Raw genomic sequence first — 22,966 nt, forward strand, 5'->3', positions numbered from 1 at the left:
AGAAGTGCAAGAAATGAAATGAGGATTGAGTATGTAGGATAATAAAATTGATAAATACTTTACACTATGAACTGCTAACACGAATTTTAATGATTGTTCATGAAGTCTAGAAAGTAAGCATATATAAGTTAGATGTGAAAAATCACATTTTTATTTGAAGTACAAATGACCAAAATTAAGCACACTTACCACAATAACTGCTGTACAAATATAGTCAAAAAGATGTAACAAAAATTCATTCAGCAGATTAGATCACAAAAAGCAAATAGCTTACATTCTAATCAAGTAATTTAAATAGACTACAGAAGAGGTCAGCACATAAATTTTAATTTATTGGTCTGATGGACATCAGTACTTCAATTCCAAATACTGGACTTTAAGTACTGCATATTCATAATATAATATAATTGCTATCAACTAACTGTCTCAGTTCAATGCTGTGCTGGGAGATCCATTTAACTCTGAACACTGTAATAGACAGATGCACTCCAGAAAAAAAAACAAAAAAACAAAAACAAAAAAAAAATCACATAAAATCAGAGACAGACTTTCACTAGGATCTGATTCACCTTTAAAGAGTTTCCTCAGCTTCTGCAGTTCTACAGGCCCAACTATCCCCTCCTGTGACAGAATACACTGCTGGGGCTAAAGAGAAGGAAGTCTCCAGAGGATCTTCTCATGAGGATTTGTCCCTGATCATTCCAGTTCCATGCTTCCAATGCGCTGTCTCTACTCATCACCCCACCAGACTGGTACTGTTAGGCCTTCAAGAAGCTGATAGCTTCGTCAGGAGCCCTTCTCCTTTAAAGTGAGACTGTAACAACTACTATCACCCACCTAAATTGAGATTTTTATCTTTCCTTCCTCATCTCTGTTTGTGGTGATAGAGATGATGTGCTCCCTTCCTAGCCACCATTTCTTTCCCTGACCATAGGTGGATCTCCATACTGCACTCGGGAACAGAGGTGTTGCTTCTGTGGAAGTCCTTTTATGTCAGGGAGGGGTGAGATACACATGAGAATCAAATGATCAGACTAGATTCAAAGCTTTTAAAAAGAGGACACATAGAGAGAGATGATTTATCAAAACCATTTATTAACACCTCAATTTCTTTTCTCTAGGATACATTTCCTAGCTAGCTTAAACCTGTACTCTATTAAGGGATTTAGCAGGGGAACAGAAGTCTCTATTGGCTGTCACGTTACAATTAGGGAAGAATGTAGAGAGAGATCATGTTACCCAATTAGAGAAATTAAAACTAGTTAGATTTTTAGAGAGAACTGGGAAGGTTTATATGGGAAAGCTGTAATCAAAACAGCTACAACAGGGAAAATCTCAACAGATGAAAAGTATTTTTTATACATTTGTACAACTTAAATGACATTCTTTTATAAATACTGTGAATTAGCCAATAAGGTTAAAAATAACCCAATAATCTTTCAAAACTTTTAGGTTTGACAAATGTTGGTGTAGCAACCAAGCATTTATACTCTTAAAGTATGAAGTTTTTCATATCATATGAACTTGCATAACCCAAGTGATAACAGTCACAAAATTATTCTGTCAACTTTGAATCCAAACTCAGTACTTAATAATGGTGTTTTCTAGGCTGAGAATTTAGCCACTGGTGTACCTCCATCGGTCACACCCCTACCATTGACACTGTCTGCACTGTGATAACTCACCCCTATTTCAAACTGCATTATGCTGCATGAACAACTAAAATCCCAGTATAGACAAGGCCTCAATGGGTATGTCTAGACTGCATTTCAAAACCTGTGGCATGAGTATCAGAGCCCTGATCTACAGACTTGGTCTTGTGCTACAGTGGTAAAAACAGCTGTGTAAATGTTTGGGTTTGGGCTGAAGCCCAAAAGGTCTACACAGCTGTTTTTATAGTCCTAATGCAAGCCCAAATCTATAGACTCAGGCCCTGAAACTCTCTGCCACAAGTTTTAAAACACAGCCTAGACATACTCAATGACCTCCTGAAGGAATGAATTCCATAGGCTGATCATATTCTTCATAAAACTGTATTTCCTTTTATTATTTCCAAATCAACCTTGCAAAATTGCCATGAAAATGTATTGGCCTAGGGACATCATCTATTGTCCCACCCTTTAATACCAGGATGGGAAAAAAAAAGTGTCTTTTTATTTACTCACCAGGGAAAAAAACCCTACCTAGCTCTGGGGAGAAGAGGAGCAGAATTTTGTGAGACTCTTCTAAACAGACTTTTCCTTTTATTTCCACTTTCTCCTTCTTCTTATATTATGGAATGAGATTAAAAAAACCCACATGGTCAATTTTCATTGTATCCTTAGTAAATATGAATATTGCAATTCCGCTCTAACTTCTCCCTTCCGGATGAAATCTAAACTTTTACAATCTATTTTCATATTTAACACCACTAATCATTTTTGTATCACCATATTATGGACCTTTATAACTGCTGTATATTTCATTTGAGATGTCCTCCAATATTTCAGATGATGTACCATTATTTTGTAAAACAAAATTTGTACTATAATACAACATTGATTTCAATGTGCTGAAACATCTTATTTCCTTCAATTGCTGAGATGTTTTGATAATTTCATCAGCTCAAGTGTATTGCTTTATATTTATACACAAATTATATTTCATCTGCAATGATGCTCCTTAATTCCTGTGTGTGTGTTAAAATCTACCTAGAACATCTCACAAACCTCTGAAGATTTTACTAATCTAAGCAATTAAAGTTATCAAACTTCAGTCTGCTACTTATTTCTCCTCCAATTAATTAAGATTATGATCTTTCAAGGTGCTGCATTCTCAATTCACCCTGGAGTCACTAGGTGCCTCAAACGATCATTAAGTTAACAGTCCCAGTACCAATACTTAATTTCAACCTACTATTAACTTTTCTTTACTATAAAGAGCTGTTCAAGTTGACTTTCTTTAACAACTTAACCAATTTTTAATCTTGCCATAATATTTCCCTTATCCCATCATTATTTTCTTTGATTGATTCTTATGAACAGTCTTATTAAAAGCTGTTGAAAAGCCAAGTATATTATGTCCTTCGGGTCAGTATTTTCCATTTTATTAAATTTTTCAAAGAACTAGTATGTTGGAGAGACAAAATATCCCTTAAAGAACTTGAATTGGTTGGATTGCACCAGTATATATTTATTTTACTTTATGCTTAATTACAAATCAGATACAAAGTTTCCCCCTGGAAATTAGGTAAATCTCACCAGACTAATTTTTGGAATCTCCTGGCAACTTTTTTTTTGGGGGGACACATGTTGGCAAATTTCCAGTCTTTAAAAAGATGTGATTAGGCTCTCTCTTCTTAGGCATCTTCAGTATTTTCCTTAGAATAATCAGATTTAATTAGATTTAGGGTTAGTTCTGTTTATGTCAGAATTTGGAGGCCTTTAATCCAAACTGCCAGAGGACACTCACTGATATCTAGATTTGAAGCCCATAAAGGACTACCAGATTACCGAGTTTGATTTATATATCAAAGGCCCTCAAATTTCACCCAGTTACCCCATATTGAGTTACTTGTTTGACTAAAGTATATTTACCAAAAAGGCATTCAGTCTTGAAGATATCCAGAGATGGAAATGGTAATTTATTCCACTGGTTAATCACTCTCACTATTCCAAATTACTGACTTATTTCTAATTTGAATTTGTCTGTCTTCACCTTCCAGCCATTAGTTCTTGGTATGACTTTCTCTGCTAGACTAAAGAGCACTTTTGTACCCAGTATTTTCTCCCCATGAGGGTATCTCTCAATCTTTTTGACAAGATAGCCAGATTGAGCTTCTTCTCCAGCCCTTGAATATTTTTATGGCTCTTTTCTACATCCTCTCCAATTTTTCAACATACTTTTAAAAAGTGGACACCAGAACTAGGGAAGGGAAGGGCTTGTTGATCTGCTGGCCACAAAATCTTCTGCTAACCAGTTACCTCCTGTTGAGCAAGAGTCCTGAGTTTAGAGTCCTCCCAAGAAGTGAGAAAATAAAAAAAAGACACTCCTGAGAACTTCTTGCATAGAACAGGAACTATGCAGGACTGGGCTTCCTTCCTGTTGGCATTATGTCCATGGGATTGGGGCTATTCTCCTAATAGCAAAAGGAAGGCAAGAACAAAGATATGGGGGAAGGGGTGAGTAGGCATAAATAATGAAGCTGGAAGAAGGCTTGGGGAGGTAAAGCAAAATTAGAGTGTGTGGGTGTCGCTTCCACCCTTCATCCACTGCACTGCCTGATCCTCCCTGACTCCCAAGCCAGGGTTATAGGGAGTGAAGAACCTCTTCCCTACTTTGCATGGAGCCAAAGGAACACCAGGTTGGGGTTCTTTACTCCCCAGGACTACCTCCTCCACCCTCTGAACCCTGACAAACTTTAATGGGCACTTCAGTGTTCAACAAACCTATTAGGCTTGTCAGTTCCAATGAATCTGACACGCATCGGACAGGCAGCTGTTGGTTAAAAAACCTACTAAGCCTCATGGGTGGAGGGAGAGGGAATTTCACTCCTTATGAACTTCTGGGTAGAGGCCCGGAAGCAGTAAGAAGCAGAGGGGGAAATAAGGAAGCGGTTTTTCACTATCATTTCCACTGTTCTACTGCTTCCAGCACCCAAGTAAATGGCAAAACAGAATGAAGATTCCCTTCACCACTCCACTGTTACCTTCTACTGCTCACTAAGCCCCATATGAAAAGGAGGAAGGAAGGAATTCTTCACTACAAAGGGTCTGTGGAGCAACAGGACAAACACACAAGACAACTGCACGATATAGCACAGTTCCTTCACAGGTGGTAGAATCAGAGGGGAAAAAGAAGGATTTATTCACCCCTGAATTCCGTGAAAAGAGCCACACAAGCATCAGGATGTGTTTGGAGGAAGCAAAGGTAGGTTTCTGTACTTCCTGTAGGCCCCTTCAGAGGCCCAGGAAGCATCTGGAAATGGTAGGTGCCCTCTCCCTGCAAACTGTCCACATTCTCATAAAATGGGAGGGGTTGCAAGTACTTTGGAGGATCGGATTAAAATTCAAAATGATCTGGACAATCTGGAGAAATGGTTTGAAGTAAATAGGATGAAATTCAATAAGGACAAATGCAAAGTACTCCACTTAGGAAGAAATAATCAATTACACACAAGATTCTGTTGCGGGCAATAAACAAAAATTCATGGAAGCCACAACCTGTCCCTGCCTCTGCCTGTTACTAAAAATACCCTGGTAAAGGGGGAAAAAAAAGAGCTGCCTGAGCTTGCAGCTACTCCAGCCCCACTACTCTAGCAGCCTAGTTGGCCAATCAGTTGTTGGGCAGCAGCCCCGGGCTGGCAGCTGCTCCAGCCCTACCCGGGAAGTCACGGATGTCCCGGCAAGTCACAGAATCCATGATCTCTGTGACCAAATTACATCCTTAGTTATAGTGGATCATAAGCTAAATAAGAGTTACTCAGAACAATCAGATATTTTATGCACAGTAAACTATTTTTCATTTATTTAATAGTGGCAAAAGGAGATTACTCTTAGGCAATATCTGACTACAGCAGAACCAGAAAAGGACTAGCTCACACATCCTTCTGAATAAATCATACTTGACAGATTAAAACACAAGATACAAACATCTGCAACATGTGGAAAAAAAGAATAAACAGAATATATCACTCCACCAAAATTGTCCTGCTCTACTCAGCACTAGTGAGGATTCAGGTAGAGCACTGTGTCCAGTTTTGAGTGCCACACTTCAAGGAAGAAGTGCATAAATTGGAGAGAACCCAGAGAAGAGCAACCAAAATGATAAAAGATTTAGAAGACATGACCTATGAGAAAAGGTTAAAAATACTGGGCACATAAGTATTGAGAAAAGACAACTGAGGGGGAATCTGATAACAGTTTTTAAATATGTTAAAGGCTGTTATAAAGAGAATTGTGATCAGCTGTTCTCCACGTCCACTGAAGGCAGGACAAGACGTAATCAGCTTTATCTGCAGCAAGCAAGACTTAGGTTAGATATTAGGAAAAACCTACTAATTATATAATTAAGTACTGGTACAGGTTACAAAGGGAGGTTGTAGAATCCCCACCATTGTCTATCCCAGGGGTGGGCAAAATACAACCCGTGGGCCGCATCTGGCCAGTCTAACTTTTCTGTACGGCCCACCGGCCTGCCATGCAGGATCACTATGCTGGAGCGCCAGGCAGCTTTTGGCCAGTCTTCTGGCTTCCGGCCACATGACTGGAAGCCAGAAGTTTGGGTAGCAACTGGCTGAAAGCTGCCTGACACTCCAGCATCATGTGCCCTGTGAGACTTACCAGAATTCGTGGAGTGGCCCCTCTGCAAAAAGTGTTGCCAACCTCCGGTCTATCCTGTTCTTAAAAACCTGCAAACAACTGTCAGGAATGGTCTAGGTATATTGGGTCCTGCCCCAGCATGGAGGGATGTACTAGGTGACCTCTCTAAGTCCCCTTCAGATCTACATGTTTATGTTTTGAGGCCATCATCCAATTATAGAAATGTGCAAGTTTTTTTTCAAAAATTGCAATTTTTCTAGTGTGTGATCTTGTTAAAATAAACAAATTGGACTGTAATAAAAGTACAATATTCAGTTAAAAATAAAACCATAAATTAATCCTAATACAACCTTTCAGAATGTAGTTTTTCAAGATATCTTTTTTAGAAGATGCCTGTTCCCACTGAAATGCACCAAACACAACATTAAAAAGTCAGACCACCATCCTTCTAATTTTACCTTTCTATGATCCATTCTGGTCGAACCACCTTTTCCCCTTTCAGTTCTTTTATTTTGGCATTTGGAAGATTTGTGGCAATGATGTGTGTTGTTTTGGATCTGGAATAGTACACATGGTATTGGCCACCATGCAACATCATTAACCTCCTTAATTCATCAGCTGAAGGATCTGGAAAATTAACAAAAATCCAACTGTAGAAAAAGTATTCCTGCATTTTTGTCACTGAGAACACTTATGGAAACATGGAAAATCAGAAACCTAAGACCATGGTTGATAAAAATGCAGAGCAACTTTTTTCTGAAACTCCAATAATTTCTTAGAAGACTTAAAACATTTCTTCAAAATACAAGTAAAGAAAGCCACAGAAGTTTAGGCAAATTGTCACTTCTGGAAAGACTGCTTCAAAAACAAACTTTTCATTATCTATGAATCTATGCAGGGAACATTCCATTAATGCCTCAAAGGGGCAGGTTCATTTAAAAATGTTAAACAAGACCCTTTTTACATAAGCATCAACACACAACAAAATCAGATTATTTCCTCCACATCTTTTGATCAGTATTTTCCCACATGCAATGAATGAAATTCTGTATGTGGCCTTGATGGAAATCAGTTATTCCTAGGAAGTAAGAGAAATTACTTCCCTATTATTCTTTTTTGATATTAATCACAGGATTCCTACTTTTGAGATTCTAGCTCAGGCAGGGAACTCCCTCAAGATCTACAGCTTTTGGCTCTCTGCACGACTAGTAGCTGAGGAAAAATCCTCTGTTTGTTTACACACACTGACCAATTGTCAATAAGTCAGCTCCACTTAGAACCTTCCCAGTCAATTCCTGATTTGTATAGAAAGCAAGGAGTTCCCTAAAAAACAATCATAAGAACATAAAATGTAAGAAATTGAAAGTAAAATTTTTCATATGTGTAAAACAAGAATTATTCTTAAGGAATAGTCAAAGATAAAAGGCTACCACCTAAAAAAAAATCCCAAACCAAAACTTCTAAGCTGTAAGAGGAAGGGAGAGGAAGTTTATCTGAAGATATCTTAAAAGAAGAATTATAGGTAAATTTTCCATTCTTTAAAGAAAACATACACAAAAGATTTAAATTAATGGGCCTTGTCTATGCTAAAATCTGAACCAGGAGAGAGTACTAAGTGCAGCATGGCCATGCCAGCCATGTTATTTTGGATTCATATCTGTTTCAGTTTTGCCCTGTGTACACACTAGTGCTGCTCTATCACATTGCTGGTGTTCTGTTGAACGGGTACGTATCCCATAATCCCCAGTACAGGTCCCTAAAACAGTGTCTTCTGAAAGATTTCAAAAAGGCTTGTGGGTTTCTCTGTGAAACCCAGGAGAAATGTGTGCCTAAATTCTGTAGATGAATCTTACCACCCTACATCCCAAAACATATTCACTAACCTAAACACAAACTCTCTTATCTGAATAGCCCATTAAAAGCAATGTACACCTAAATCTTTCCTCTTATCCCTCCTTATTCAATTCGTAAGCCACACTGTCTCAGCCATGATACACTATTAGTAGAAGAGCCCACTCCATCCACCAAAATATAAATTTGATCATCAAACAACATAGATATCTGCTACCTTACAATGTGATTGGGATACTCCTAGATCTAACAGTCTGGCAATACAAAGCTAGAATTAACACGGCTGCAGAATTCAAAACTCCTAGACACACTATAAATATATTGTATTTCCAGGTCCCTAAATTCAATTTCAATAATAATGCATGTGATAGATGGAAAAAATTTACTGTAAATAATCACTGAATCATAGAAATGAAGGACTGAAAGGAACCTCAAGAGTCGTCTAGCCTCTCCCACTGCGCTGAGGTAGGACCAAGTATACCTGGACCATCCCTGACAGATATTTGTTTAAACTGTTTTCAAAAGCCTCCAAATGACAGCAGTTCCACTACTTAACTATCCTTACAGCTAGAAAGTATTTCCTAATATCTAACTTTGCTGCAGATTAAGCTGATTACATCTTTTCTTACCTTCAATGGACATGGAGAACTACTGATCACAATTATCTTTATAACAGCCTTTAATATATTTGAAGACTTATCAAATCCCTCCGTCTTCTTTTCTCAAAGGTTAAAACAAAATGGGCACATTTATTCTTTATAGGCGCAGTTTTTAAAAACTTTTATAATTTTTGCTGCTCTTTTTTGGGCTGTCTCCAATTTGTCCCCATCTTGCTTAATGATAATGTCAATGGCCATATATGTAATTGTGAATGGTGGAAAAAATGCTTTTATTCAGAATGTCAAAATAAAAACGGTTTTCATTATGGAATGTTTCAGTAGCCATTCTGATTTGATGGCTGATGGATATCAATTTAAAGCATCTGCCTTTCTAAGTAGACAAAATTATTAGCCCTAAAAAGACTAACCAAGTTTCAGCTTTTTAAATTTAAGCTCACTGACTTCAGTGCAAAGACCCATCCAAATAAGTATTTCATTGGGAGTGTTCTGGTAACTCAAACAGTAAGCCCAAATTCTGCAGAATTTAGGAAAAAACTGCAGTCTGAGATTCAAGCTTGTAAAGGTTCAACTGAAACAATATTTTTGTCACAGTTATGATTAGAAGAAAATCATTTTGTATATAAAGCCACCTGAGCCTTAACCATAAAATTCTAAGCAACATTATAAAATAATAATTAAATTGTATTTATATCACTGCAGATTCTTATTCAGCTATACATATGTAAAACCTGATTCTCATTTACAATAAGGCTCCTTTACAAAACACCAGCAGAGTAGACGGACTTTAGTATAAATGAGATTCACTTAATGTTTATAAGAAAAATGAAAACCTCACCTGTAAAGCCATTGACATAGATGGCAACTCCACTAAAGATATTGGATGAAGTTCCATCCTTCTGATGCTGTATAACCGCATCTGACTGGAACTGATCCTCCAGTTTCTGGACCTTTGCAGACATGTATCCTCCCTAGAATTTAAATGAAACAGAAGAAGTTTAAACAGGAACCACAGCAATGACTATTTTCACTTTCTGATGCCTAGGTATGAACAGAACCATTTCAACAAGACTGAAAACTCAATCATATATTCCCTCCTGAAAATAGTTGGTATATATTTGATTTTCCCTCCTGAAACTCATTTTGGATGACCTGCAAAATTCATATGTTGTTTCTTCAACCATGAGCAATAAATTTCATCCAAACTCCTGCTGATTAAACAGTTGTACCATGCTAGCAACATGGCAGGGCTTTTCATTTTATTCTCCTGGGTGTCAAGTGTTAGAATCCCACACAGCATGACTTTAGGTTTGCAGACTTGCTGTAAAGGTGTAGCTTGTTACTTCTACTCTGGGCATGGGAGTGGTGCTCTAAGGGAGAACAACCAAGTTCAGAGGAATTTCTGGAGAAACCCTAGGGAAAGTCAAGCTCAGAGAGAAAGCTTAGGCTGGGGTTTATGTTTTCCTATTATTTGAGTTACTAATAAAGTAAAATGAAAATTAATAAAGCCACAGAGGGTGAGTTTGGATGGTAATTCATGCTCTATATGCTCTAAAGACAGGATAGAGACTCAAGCTCATTAACCTCCAGAGATTCCAAGGCCAAAAGGGACCATTGTGATCATCTAATCTGACCTCCTGTATAATGCAGGCCATAGAATTTTCCTGAAATAATGAATGTATTCTTTCTTTCTTTCTACACATACAGAATACATGATGGTGTGGTATATGCTTATCTAAATTTAGGTACCTTAGTTATCACATGTCCATATGTAAAGGACTTAGATGAAGAGGAAAACTAAACTTCAAATCTCTCAAAAATGGACCTATTATAACAATTTCCCCAATGACGAAAAAGCACTGCAGGGCTAAAAGATATCAAACTTTAAACCTGTCAAGGCCTAAATATAGCCCATCTTTGATGTAAGCTCAATCTATTATTTTTTTCCAAGGGGTGGGGTGAGAGAAATGGGAGAGAAAAGAGCAGAGAAAATGTTAATTCTTTCAGTAGATTGGTTTTATGTTTTTAAAATGGAGGCTGTTTGAAGTTGCTCAAGAGTTTGGAATTTAAAATAAGATCTAGTGAACATGGACTAGTAAATAAGTGCAATTTATTGGACGGATTTGATGAACACCTCTAAAAGTCAGGACATTTGTTTTTTGGAATGATTTTTAATTTGACAGTCTTTTTCAAGTGGAGCAAATATATTTATGCATGTTTTGCAGTTCTTTACATACATATATATTTAAATTTACCCTTTCAATAAAAAGCCTTTCGGTTTTAAACATACCCACTTCCCCCAGCCATCGTCATTGCAGGCTCGTTTCCTCCATCCACCCCGCCTCATAGTGAAGCTTCTGCTTAGGAAACAAAACAAAAAACAAAGACTTGGTTGGTTTGGTTTTTAAGCAGGATCGCCAATTCCACTTCAGTGATTCCATATATTCAGATTGTCTTTTTCAGTAACATGCTCATGCACGTAATCAGAAGCTAAAATAAATGTAGAAGCTGCACACTGTATCCTCAAAAAAGAGAAATGTAAAAGAACCCTTTATATAGGAACTGTGAGATGCTTACCAAAAATTATCCACAGGGCACCTGCTACATCCTGCACTATATATAGTATTTTCTTCTTGCAACTACAAGACAGCATTACAGTTTTCAGTATCTACAATAATTTACTGGACTTCTATTATCCAACATACATTTTATAAAGCAGAAGACTTATAAGCTGTTTAAACATGATTGCTACCACCCATGCACAATACTGCCAGTCAGGGATGCATTTTTTTCATATTTGGTATTCAGTGCATAGTGGGATGCAGGTTCAGTTTTCCTGGTACCACACCCTGCTTAACTATCCTAGTGGATTTACATCTAATCTCAAAGGCTGTTGATGCTTTGTGTTCTATGTGTTGTTGCCTTATGTAAAAAACAAAAGAACAAAAGCCACTTTTTGCTCAGTGAAGTGCCTCTTGATTAAAATGACAATTGATTTACCCCCAGATTTGTTCAGAAAAATCAATTTACAAACTAAGACCAAAATCTCCCTTTCTGTGAACAGCTTAACATTGGTATCTGAGCTATGTCTAGCAACACCTCCAGGAACCCTCAGTAGGCTGAGAATGAAATGGTGGGGAGGAGAGGGAGTGTATTGGACTATGGCTCCTAAAACATTGCATGCAAATGATCCACATTCACTAAAGCACTGATACTGATTCAGAAATATTGACTATTGGTGTGGATTGGCTGTCATGTCACTGCCTAGAATATCACATCTCACATTCTCCCAGACCACAAAGTGACTTTCCAAATTTGAACAACATGACAACACACTAGCAGACACACACTCGGGTCACGAGGTTCTTGAGAACATAGAGGGTTTCCCATTAGATTCTGTGTCCTTTAGTGGCCAGCAGGGTGAATGCCAGACCCCTAAAAAGCTTAATGGTAACCAACTCCTTCCTGAAAGAACTCCAACACGCATGAAGTAATAAAAAGCTGACAGCATTCTTGTGCTCAGATACGCTAGTGATGGGTATTCTGGGTAGGTTCTTTTTGTACATAATGTTCCTATATAGATCAGCAAGGTGGAAACTAACATTTTTGACATGGTCTCAAAAGCCAGGGATTCTCTTTCACGAGCTGTGCCTTTAAAACAACTTTTCTGAAGACTTGTGACACACTGGACTTTTGACTCAAGAGATTTGGAAGGAAATCTACAAGAGCCAGCAGGTCAGAGAACTGCTAGAATCAGGACCAATCAAAATCATTTTATCTGCTTTTAGTTTCAGTTTAGTTTAGTTTTAGAATCAGAACAAGTGATCAGAAAGACAGGTATAAATTATGTGAACTCAAGAATGGGGAACATGAAGTCTGTCATGCAAAAGCCCTCCTCTTCCTAGCAGCTCCAGAACAGTGGAAGTTTGGTATTACTGGCTGCTGCAGATCCTCAAGCATCGAGATAAGTTGTCATCAGAAAATTTCAGATGCATTCCAATTTCCTTGGCAGATGGGACTCAGCCAATTCACTTGAAGTTTGAACACACAGACTAGACAAGTAGTATTTCAATGATTATCAGATGTATTCTGCTCATCTTATCAGGATCAGGGCTTCTTTTGCTAAAGTTGCCCCGTTTGTTTATTTGACATCAATGCTTGTTAATCAATTGTAATATGAAGACTAGGAGACCAATCTCCCGATTTGCAGCTCAAGAAGTTTGATGAGGAACTAAGATATCTGGTAATGACTGGTCCCCCAATAGAGGCACCCCCTGGAGAAATTCACTGGGCTTCTTCCAGCAGTGCTGGACTGCTAGAGTTAAGGTAATCTTTACCTGCAGATCTTGCTCACAAAGGATCTACTGAGCCAGAAAACTAAGTGAAGGAAGGGATGTGCATGTTTACTGGTTCAAGGAATCAGAACTATGAAAGATGACATGCTCACCATATGGAAGATCAGTTTGAATGCATGGGTGGGTATTTGACTTCCAAATATTAGCTGCTACAAGAAATGCTTTATCAAACCTTTCCTGGAAGGAGAGGGGGAAGGCTCTAGGGCTTGAAGACTGATGATGAGTGGACACATTTCAGAGAAGGGATTAATTTCCTGAGGTTTATAACAACCCCTTCTTCCAGAAGCTCCACTAACCCCTGAATGGCCCTCTGACCTTTCACAGATCAGATGCAAAGGCAGGACAGAATGTACCACAACTTCCTTTGCTGAAAAGACATCACCCACAACTACCATGATCACTAGAAAATGCTGTTACACAAACCAGGGCTAGAAATCAAGAATTATAATACTCACCACTGTTCCGCTCTCTCTGAAATACTTGTGTAACTAGTGTCAAAGTATGTGTTGTATCTCCCTGTACAAGCAGGTTCACAGAAAGGATAACACTATACTTCCTCCAATCATTTACTCCTACCACTCAAGGGGAAAAGGTATGTGCTGTAGATCTGAAGGGTATGGGTTCAAACCCTGCTGATTATCGGGGGGGACAGAAGGGAAGAGAATTTATGCATAAAAGTTAGTAAGTAGACTACAACTGAGCAGGAAACAGTTTTCCCACCACACAAAAAACTCTGAGATCTCAAAACTTTTCCCATTGCTCATCAGAATGAAACTGAGGCTATACATTTTTCACGAAAAGCAACACAGAGCTGCCCAGCCCCAGATCAGCCAATAGCCTAGTGGTTATGGCACTCACCTGGAATGTGGGAGACCAAGGCTTAGTTAGTTCTGTACTTTGCCTGATTTGCTGACTATGGAGTCAGTCTCTCTCCCTGGCCAAATGATTAATTATACAAGGTGAAAGATCTCCAATTAAGACAGAGACTCTACCTCCTGGTGGTTAGGGCACTCTGTCATGACTGGGACACGGGCAGTATGACCTACTGGCTGGAACAGGATCCAGGCTTGGTCAAATACCCAGAGATCAGATTGAGACAGGCCAGAGGGCAAACCAAGAATCAGTGGTCAGGAGGCAGGCTGGGTCAGGTTACCAGGAAAAAGCCAGATGCATGGACAACTTCCTGTTTCTGTGCTTGATTTAAATACAAGTCGGGAACCAATCAGATCTCAGGACTGGAGTCCTTTGTCAGAGTTCAGCTTCTATTTCTGGCAATTGTTAGCAGGTCACTTGGTGGCAGGTTGGAACTTACTAGCGTCTACAAGCCCTCTGGACCAGCATTCAAGACCCATGGTCCCTGACACACTCATCTGAGTTGTGTGGAGACCTAGGTCTAAGTCTCTGGTCTAAATCAGGCAGAGCTGGGACTTCTGCCTTAAGTTTCCCACATCCCAGGTGAGTACTCTAACCACTATTGGCTATCCTGGGTTGGTTGCTCTCTCTCTCTCTGGTTTTGAGCAGTAATTCCATCCTCAACCTAAGAAAGTTTAATTGAAATTGGTATGCTCCCAGGAAATGTTTCAGCTTCAATGAACTGGCATTTTTCAACTAAAAACATTTCATCAGAAAATTCCTGACTATTTCTAATAAGGACCCTGGAATTATTGTTGGAATGATTTTATACTGCAAAATACTATGTAGAAGTGAATTTGGGTGTTGTGTTAATATCTGTTTTACTGGGACATTTTTAGTATGTGTGTTTTGGTTAATGGGATCTATTTCTTTAAGAACAGGGTCCAGCACTTTATTATATAGTGTGTTAAAGACTGACAGCAACATGTGGGAGATTATCCCTATCTGTCCACACTGGAAGACCCTGCCTGAGTAAGCTCCAAAAAGGTTATAATAAATTTATCATTCCAGAATGCAAGCCTCCTTCTTGAGGCTGTAACGTTAGCAATTGTGAAAGACTGAATGCCTCAGCACATTGCTATTGAGCTACAGAACCTTTCACTTGTAGCTCACCAGTTTGAATTCAGCTCGGCAAGGATTAAAAATTGTTTCCATCCAATGGATGTTTTGTGGCACTATATGAGCTTTATGGATCTGAGTTCCAGCTCCCACCTCACAAACCCATCACTGTGTTTGGCACTAGACTGCAAGCTCTTCAAGGCAAGCACACCCTCTTACTATGAATTTATATGTCTAGCACAATGTAGTCCCATTCTTGATTTAATCTTCTAGCAAGCGCTCCTGTACCAGTGTACAAAACTGTGTTAATTTTTGGGAGTTAGTAACACTAACACATTGAGGGTTGAGGCAAGTCGGGTTTAAAATCAGCCTACAGGCCAACATATTGGGGGCAATTAAAAAAAAACAAACTTTTCATGACTTTTGAAGTTCTAGGGTTGATATTATCACTTTATAACAGAAGAAATTATAAACCTGATGACTTGATACTGTTGCAAAGTAGTTTCATTTGATTTTAGGAGGGAATTCTAATATTGTTAGCCATTTGCAATTGCAAGCAGTTGCTGATGTCAGGGCCAATCAGGCAGTTTTAATTTGCTGATCAATCCCTGACTACTATAGCATTTTAAACCACATTTGTATAAAAATTACATGCACACATCTGGCTGACTAAAAAACATTTGAAAAGTTTCTGGACCAATAAACCACCACATTTTGGGGCGGATGGGAAAGGGGTGAGAGTTTGGAGTAAAAAGCCCAACAAGCCTGAATCAGAAAATCATACTGAAGACCCTGGATGAAGAATAAAGCACATGACACAAAACAATAAGTTAAGATGTATGAAAAGTTCATACATGAAACTCACTTTCCAGAATTCATCAAAAGCTGAATATCCATGGTCTTGTGTCAGAAAGATGAAATGCTGTGTAATTTGCAAAAATCATGAGTATTGAAGTCCTTCAAAATTAATTCCCTATACATACATGTAGCAGGAAATGTCATTTTGTCCCAAGAAACTCCTATTACTACAATGCTCCAGAAAAGCAACCTAAGGAGATACAAAACGGTGTTGCTAAACATAAGGTCAATTTCTGAGGTTTTGAAATTGTCTGCAGTTTACAATTTGCAGGCCAAAATGGCTTCATCTTGGATCAAATTATGTTAACACCAAAGAAGTGACAGATTTTATGTACAAGCATCACAGTTCATAACAACTGCACCTGTATTGCCCCCTCTGTGGTCCAGCATGGGCACCCACTCTAAGCTCCTCAGCTGTCACTTCTCTTGGGAGGAGACCAAAGTTTCTCTCCCTCCTGAACAGGGGTTAATTCTAGGCTGCAGAGTTCCATGCCCATACTGTGTTATTTCCAGCAAGCCAGACTGGCTTAACCGGGCCAGCCTCTGTGCTTTGCTACTAAACTATGAACGTAACTACCAGCAGTTACGAGTTATCACATAACTCTGAGCAAGCACATTTAATTTTAAAATGAAAGGATTACAGAGAAAACAATTACAATAAAAGAACCTATGCACATGCTAAAAAGCTTATCAGTGGCCACCCCAATGCTAGCCTTGGGATCTGGCAGGTGTCAATCCTTCCAAAGGGATTGGGGGTCCCCCCTTAGGTAGAAGGTTCTGCCTATTTGCTGGATCAAAATGAAGGTCCTGAGGAACTCAGGCTATTTATCCAAAAGGCCATTCTTTGTCTGTTGGTCTCTAGAGAATCCAGTCTGAACTAGTATATGAGAGCCTCTCCAGTGGGTGGTACTTCCCTGCAACTGGAGAGATTTTGCCTAATCACCCGCCACTGATCTTGGTTACTGGAAGGCTGTAGTCACTCTCCCACTCCCATGGAATTATATACAAACCCTGGCCCACAATGATACAGTAAGATCTCCCAAAGATATTGTAGAAAATTGTCATATTTGTCACAGCAAGCAATTATAAAGTCTCTTACCCAAGTGTCTCAAATGAATACTGAAAGCTAGGTTTATTACTGTTTTCTGATGGAGCCACAGACAGGTCTGTTGTGGAGCAAGTACCTGTATGCATCAGAGTTGTGTACATCAGAGTTATGTAGGATGAGAAACCTTGTACACTGTGACACAGTACACTTGAAATCTGAGACAAGTTATTGTAATACATAGAATAAAAGCAACTTGGGAAATCGTGAGGATGTTTACAGAACAGCTCAAGTCAACGTCAGTCAGGCTGAAGTTAGATGGTGCAGTGAATACAGGCTGCTCAAATGTTGTGCAGGCCATGTTTAGATAAGATATTAATTTTATTGTTGTGCACTGCATCCAACTCTTAGCTCTCCAAAACACAAACAGGCTGAACTCATTTTGAGACCAACTGCCAATGTCTCACTGCCCTCTAGGAACAGGGTTTCTGATCACTGCTAACCTCAGCCATTTTACAAGCTCATCACAACTGTAGTTGTTTAGTCAGCAGCAGCTTTCTTCTGCTCCTGAGGATTTCATCTTGAGTTTCAATAGCATTTTGTTTTTTCTCTCTTCCCCTCGTCCTCCAGAATGGCTCTTCTCAGCAAATCCCTGAGATACTTTTTGTTATGTTGCTCAATTAGTCTGAGTTGAAGGGTCAGCATCTCCTTCTGGTAAGAACATGGCTTTTTGCTGCCACAATTCACAGGCACAGAATTCAACATATTGGCTTAACATTTCCCTCATGTATTCATATCCTTTTAGGACTTAGGACTGTGATGGCCCAAAGCTTTTCCAGCAATATCACCTTCTCAGTACAACGTGCCTCTGTTCTTGAAGTGTTGAGTTCCCACCCTAACTTACTAGTTTCAGGACCTTCTCTCAGCACATGGAAATTATTTCTGTCTGATCTTCTCTTCCAGATTCAACTGAAGTGATGTTCAGAGGCACCACGTTCCCTGAGGTTATACTGTGATCTCTGTCTTAGAGACATCACCTTAAGCTGTTTGGAGAAAGCAGGGCTTCTCAGATCAAGGTCTTCAAATGACACTCTTAAGTCTGAATCATTCTTGGCCTGGAATGGTTTCAAGGTGTCTACTTTGAAGCAGATGCCTAAAACAGCATCCAGAGCACAGACATCTTTGCTTTGTGGAGACAGATGGATGCAAGAAGGCTTCAACTTAAAAGTGGCCTTCCTCTGGTTACAGGACACCACTTGCAGCTGTCCAGGGTCTCATCTTCAAGTATAACTTTTATATATACTATTTCTCTTCTCCCACTCCTTCAATACCCACTCCTCAAGCCATTCTTACTTTTAAACAGTTTCTGATTTGCCTTCTCTTGATAGCAGACAGGTCCAAGCAGATAGAGATTCACTCCTGCCATTTTTTGTGAGAAGGGAGGAATGTTTTAGGATTCAGCCACACTGGCTTTTCTCCTTCCTGCATGAGGACAGAAATATGGATTTTCAGAATGAGAGAACCTTTCTAAAATGACGATAGCAGACAACCTGTTGGTCAGTCAAAAGATTAAAAAAAGCATGCACTACAAATTATTTTCAAAATTGGAACACATTGTTGAAGAGCCTAAATTTAGCACATCAGATCTGGAAGCCCATGTGAAAAGATTGTGCATGTTGTATTGAAAAAGCGTGAAATGTTTCTGCTTGCCTTTTACATTAGCGATATTAGTAATTGGCACTGGTTTTGCTACAGGACTTTTTTCCTCCAGTTTATTTACTTGAGGCATTTAACAAGATTTTATATAGCCAGTTCACTGCTCTCCTCTCTAGTTAAATATCTCCTTTAAGGAAAGCAGAAAAACCTTTAAAATCACTTAAAATAACCTTTTTTTTTTTTTTTTTTTTTTTAAAAAGAAGTTTCAGGACGTCAATAGTTATCATTTTGGAACAAACTGATAAATTAAACAATAATTAGTCACCAGGACTAGATGAAGGAAATATCAAAGGAATATCTGAAGGAAATCAAATATAAAATTGCAGAACTACTAACTGTGGTATGCAACCTATTGCTTAAATGAGCCTCTGTATCAGATAACTGAAAGATATCTAATGTAACACTGTGACATTACCCAGAGTACAATCTGGGCTGTTGAACAACTGTGTCCTTTCAATTTTCCAACCTGGAGTGCCTTTTACATTGCTTTGCTGTGAGAACAACCACTTCTGGTCTGATCACACACAACCTCTAGCACGTAAATCATTCCCAGATATATTGTATAAGAGCCATGAATTACACTACAGGGCAACACCAGCAAATTCCCAGTCCCAGCCTTTCCCCCAGAAATGTGCATATTGTACTGTCCAGCCCTCTCCTGGACAACACAAGCTTATATAAAATCCATCATTTTATTAATAGAAATTATATGCACAAGTCCTGTTATCTCAAAGGGAGTTTCCCAAACGCTTCAGTCCAAGCACACTGGTTTAGATAAAACAATAAAACAAGTTTTTTAACTACAACAAGATAGATTTTAAGTGATTACAAGTAATGAGGCTAAAAGTCAGAATTGGTTACAAAGAAATAAAAAGTAAAATGCAACTAATATCTAACTTAGCAAGCTAAATTAATTGAAAACAAATTCCCTTTCACCACATGCTTCAGCAGTCCTACTGGCTAGATTATCATCGGCCATGACACCTTGCCCAGTTCAGTGTTACTTTCCTTATCCTTCAGGTGGTGTTGATGCCATGGGCAGAGAGAAAGGGAGAAATATTTTGGGGTAGTTGTTCCCCTTTCTTAAAGTTTTCTTTTTCTTTGAAAATCATCTCCAGTTGAGGTACAGGAGACAAAGTCTGTAGAGATGGGAAACCTCCAGCTGTTTCTTTGCCAAGATGTAAATTTCTTGCTCACACCCTTTTTCTTGCCAAAGAATGGCCATTTGACCAGGTGACAGTGCATTAGCTCTTGTTGACACCTGGCTGAGGCATGCATTTGCCTTTTGTTTCTGAGGAACTGGTTTGTGACCGCTTTTGCAGACTTGGAATATGTCTCAGTAATGTCACAGAATCTTAGGACTGGAAAGGACTTCACAAGGTCATCTACTTCAATCCCATGCACTTATGGCAAGACCAAGCATTATCTAGACCATTCCTGATAAGTGTTTATCTAACCTGTTCTTAAAAACCTCCAATAATGGAGATTCCACAACCTCCCTAAGTAATTTATTCCAGATCTTAACTATCCTGACAAGAAGTTTTATCTATTGTCCAACCTAAACCACCCTTGCTGCAATTTAAGCCCATTGCTTATCTTATCTTATCCTGAGAGGTTACGGAGAACAATTTTTCTCCCCCGTCCTTGTAACAACCTTTTATGTACTTTAAAACTGTTATGTCCATCCTCAGTCTTCTCTTCTCCAGACTAAATAAACCCAATTTGTTCAGTCTTTCCTCATAGGTCATGTTTTCTAGACCCTTAATCATTTTTGTTGCTCTTTTCCAGACTTTCTCCAATTTGTACACATCTTTCCTGAAATGTGACATTCAGAACTAGGCACAATACCCCAGTTGAGGCCTAATCAGTGCAGAGTAGAGCAGAAGAATTCTCGTGTCTTGCTTACAACACTGCTGCGAATACATCCCAGAATTATATTCGGGTTTTTTGCAACAGTTACACTGTTGACTCATATTTAGCTTATGATCCACTATGACCCTCAGACCCCTTTCTGCAGTACTCTTTCCTAGGGAGTCATTTCCCATTTTGTATGTGTGCAACTGATTGTTCCTTCCTAAATAAAGTACTTTGCATTCGTCCTTATTGAATTTCATCCTATTTACTTCAGACCATTTCTCCAGATCATTTTGAATTTTAATCCTCCAAAGCACTTGCAACTACTCCCAGCTTGGTATCATCCCCAAACTTTATAAGTGTACTCTCTATGCCATTATATAAATCCTTGATGAAGATATTGAACAGTAATGGACCCAAAACTGATCCCTGTAGGACTCCACTCAACATGCCATTCCAACTGATAACTGGTTGGAAAACTGTTCCTAGAGAGTAGTTATGCACTCACCTTATAGGCTCCATCTAAGTTGTATTTTCATAGTTTGTTTATGAGAGGGTCATGTGAGACAGTATCAAAAGCCTCACTAAAGTCAAGACATACTATATCTGCCGCTTCCGCCACCCCATCCACAAGGCTTGTTATCCAGTCAAAGAAAGCTATCAGGTTGGTTTGACATGATTTGTTTTTGACAAAACCATGCTGACTGTTACTTATCCCCTTATTATCTTCTAGGTGTTTGCAAATTGATTAGTTAATTATTTGCTCCATTATCTTTCCAGGTACTGAAGTTAAGATGATTGATCTGTAATTTCCTGGGTTGTCCTTTTTATAGATTGATACTATATTTGCCCTTTTCCAGTCCTCTGGAATCTCTTCAGTCTTCCATGCCTTTTCAAAGATAATCATTAATGGCTCAGGTATTTCCTCGGTCAGCTCCTTGAGTATTCTAGGATGTATTTTATCAGACCTTGATGACTTGAAGACATTTAACTTGTCTACATCATTTTTAACTTGCTCTTTCCCTATTTTAGCCTCATAACCTACCTCATTTTCACTGGCATTCGTTATGTTAGACGTCCAATGTATCTGATTGTTTTGACCATTTAACATTTCTTTTATAATTTGTTTCTTTCTTTTTACAATAAACCTTTAGTTTAGTTACTAAAGGATTGGCTGGCAGTGTGGTATTTTGGGTAAGATCCAAACTTATATTGATCTGGCAATGTGGATGACCCTTTGGGGTCAGGAGAACATTTTGGTAAAGGGAACAGAACTTTAAATAATTTATCTCTTACTGGACCTAGTTGCTGTCTGGGTGCCAGAGACTAAAAGGCAGTAAAAGGGGCTATGCAATTTTTTTTGTCTTTGCTTCTGATTGCCCACACTGGTTATCAAGAAGCTCTGTTTGTTACTGGTTGGGGAATCTAACTGCAGTGTTAGACAACAGTTTGGAAGAATCTGCTCTTCTTTTTGCAGTCTGCCCTGACCGTGGTATTTTCCGGTGAGCTACCCTAGGGACAGTCACAACCTCATAAAGCATACATTGTACAAAATTTATCATAGTCTTATAAGAGTACAGACTGTCAAAATGCCTATTTTTAAAAAAGCCTCCAGAGGCAATCCTGGCAATTACAGGCCAGTAAGCCTAAATTCAGTACTAACTGGTTTAAACTATAATAAAGAACAGAATTATTAGACACACAGATGAATGCAATATGTTTGGGAAGAGTCAACATGGCTTTTGAAAAGGGAAATCATGCCTCTCCAATCTACTAGAATCCTTTAAGGAGTGGGGGGTCAACAAACGTGTACTTGGACTTTCAGAAAGCCTTTGACAAGGTCCCTCACCAAAGGCTCTTAAACATAGTACAGTCATGGGATAAGAGGGAAGGTCCTCTCATGGATCAGTAAAGAGTTAAAAGGTAGGAAAAATTACCAGTTTTCATAGTGGAAAGAGGTAAATAACAGGTCCCCCAAGGATCTCTACTGGGTCCTGCACTGTTCAACATTTCATAAATGATCTGAAAAAACGGTTAATAGTGATATGGCAAAGTTTGCAGACAATACAAAATTACTCATGACAGTTAAGTCCAAAGCTGACAGCGAAGAGTTACAAAGGGATCTTACAAAATTGTGTGACTGGGCAACAAAATGGCAGATGAAATTCAATCTTGATAACGTAAGTATGGCCATACTGGGTCAGACCGATGGTCCATCAAGCCCATTATCCTGTCTTCTGACAGTAGCCAATGCCAGGTGTTTCAGAGGAAACGAAAAGAACAGGAAATCAACAAATGATCCATCTCCTGTTGCCCATTTCTAGTTCCTGGCAAACAGAGGCTAGGAACACTTCAGAGCACAGTTTTGCATCCTTGCCCATCCTGGCTAATAGCCACAGA

At 38.9% G+C, this 22,966-nt stretch overlaps 1 protein-coding gene across 4 annotated transcripts in view; it reads right to left on the minus strand.

The window, feature by feature from the left end:
• Window positions 1-22,966, minus strand: part of REV1 (REV1 DNA directed polymerase) — a 91,396-nt gene that overhangs the window by 62,903 nt on the left and 5,527 nt on the right. For 2 of the 4 annotated variants that reach the window (XM_067563555.1, XM_067563553.1), the window contains exons 2-4: window positions 11,058-11,124; window positions 9,606-9,738; window positions 6,758-6,926 (exon numbers count right to left, since the gene is read on the minus strand). In XM_067563555.1, the coding sequence (XP_067419656.1) occupies window positions 6,758-6,926; window positions 9,606-9,738; window positions 11,058-11,114 (359 nt within the window). In that variant the 5' untranslated portion in view covers window positions 11,115-11,124. Of the gene's footprint in view, window positions 1-837; window positions 964-6,757; window positions 6,927-9,605; window positions 9,739-11,057; window positions 11,125-18,349; window positions 18,470-22,966 lie in introns of those variants that run through there. The other 2 variants (XM_067563554.1, XM_067563556.1) reach the window with 2 other exon arrangements.

Source organism: Emydura macquarii, unplaced genomic scaffold, assembly GCF_026122565.2.
Source record: "Emydura macquarii macquarii isolate MOO-44397 ecotype Brisbane River unplaced genomic scaffold, CSIRO-AGI_Emac_v2 contig_2531, whole genome shotgun sequence".
NCBI classification, from domain to species: domain Eukaryota; kingdom Metazoa; phylum Chordata; order Testudines; family Chelidae; genus Emydura; species Emydura macquarii.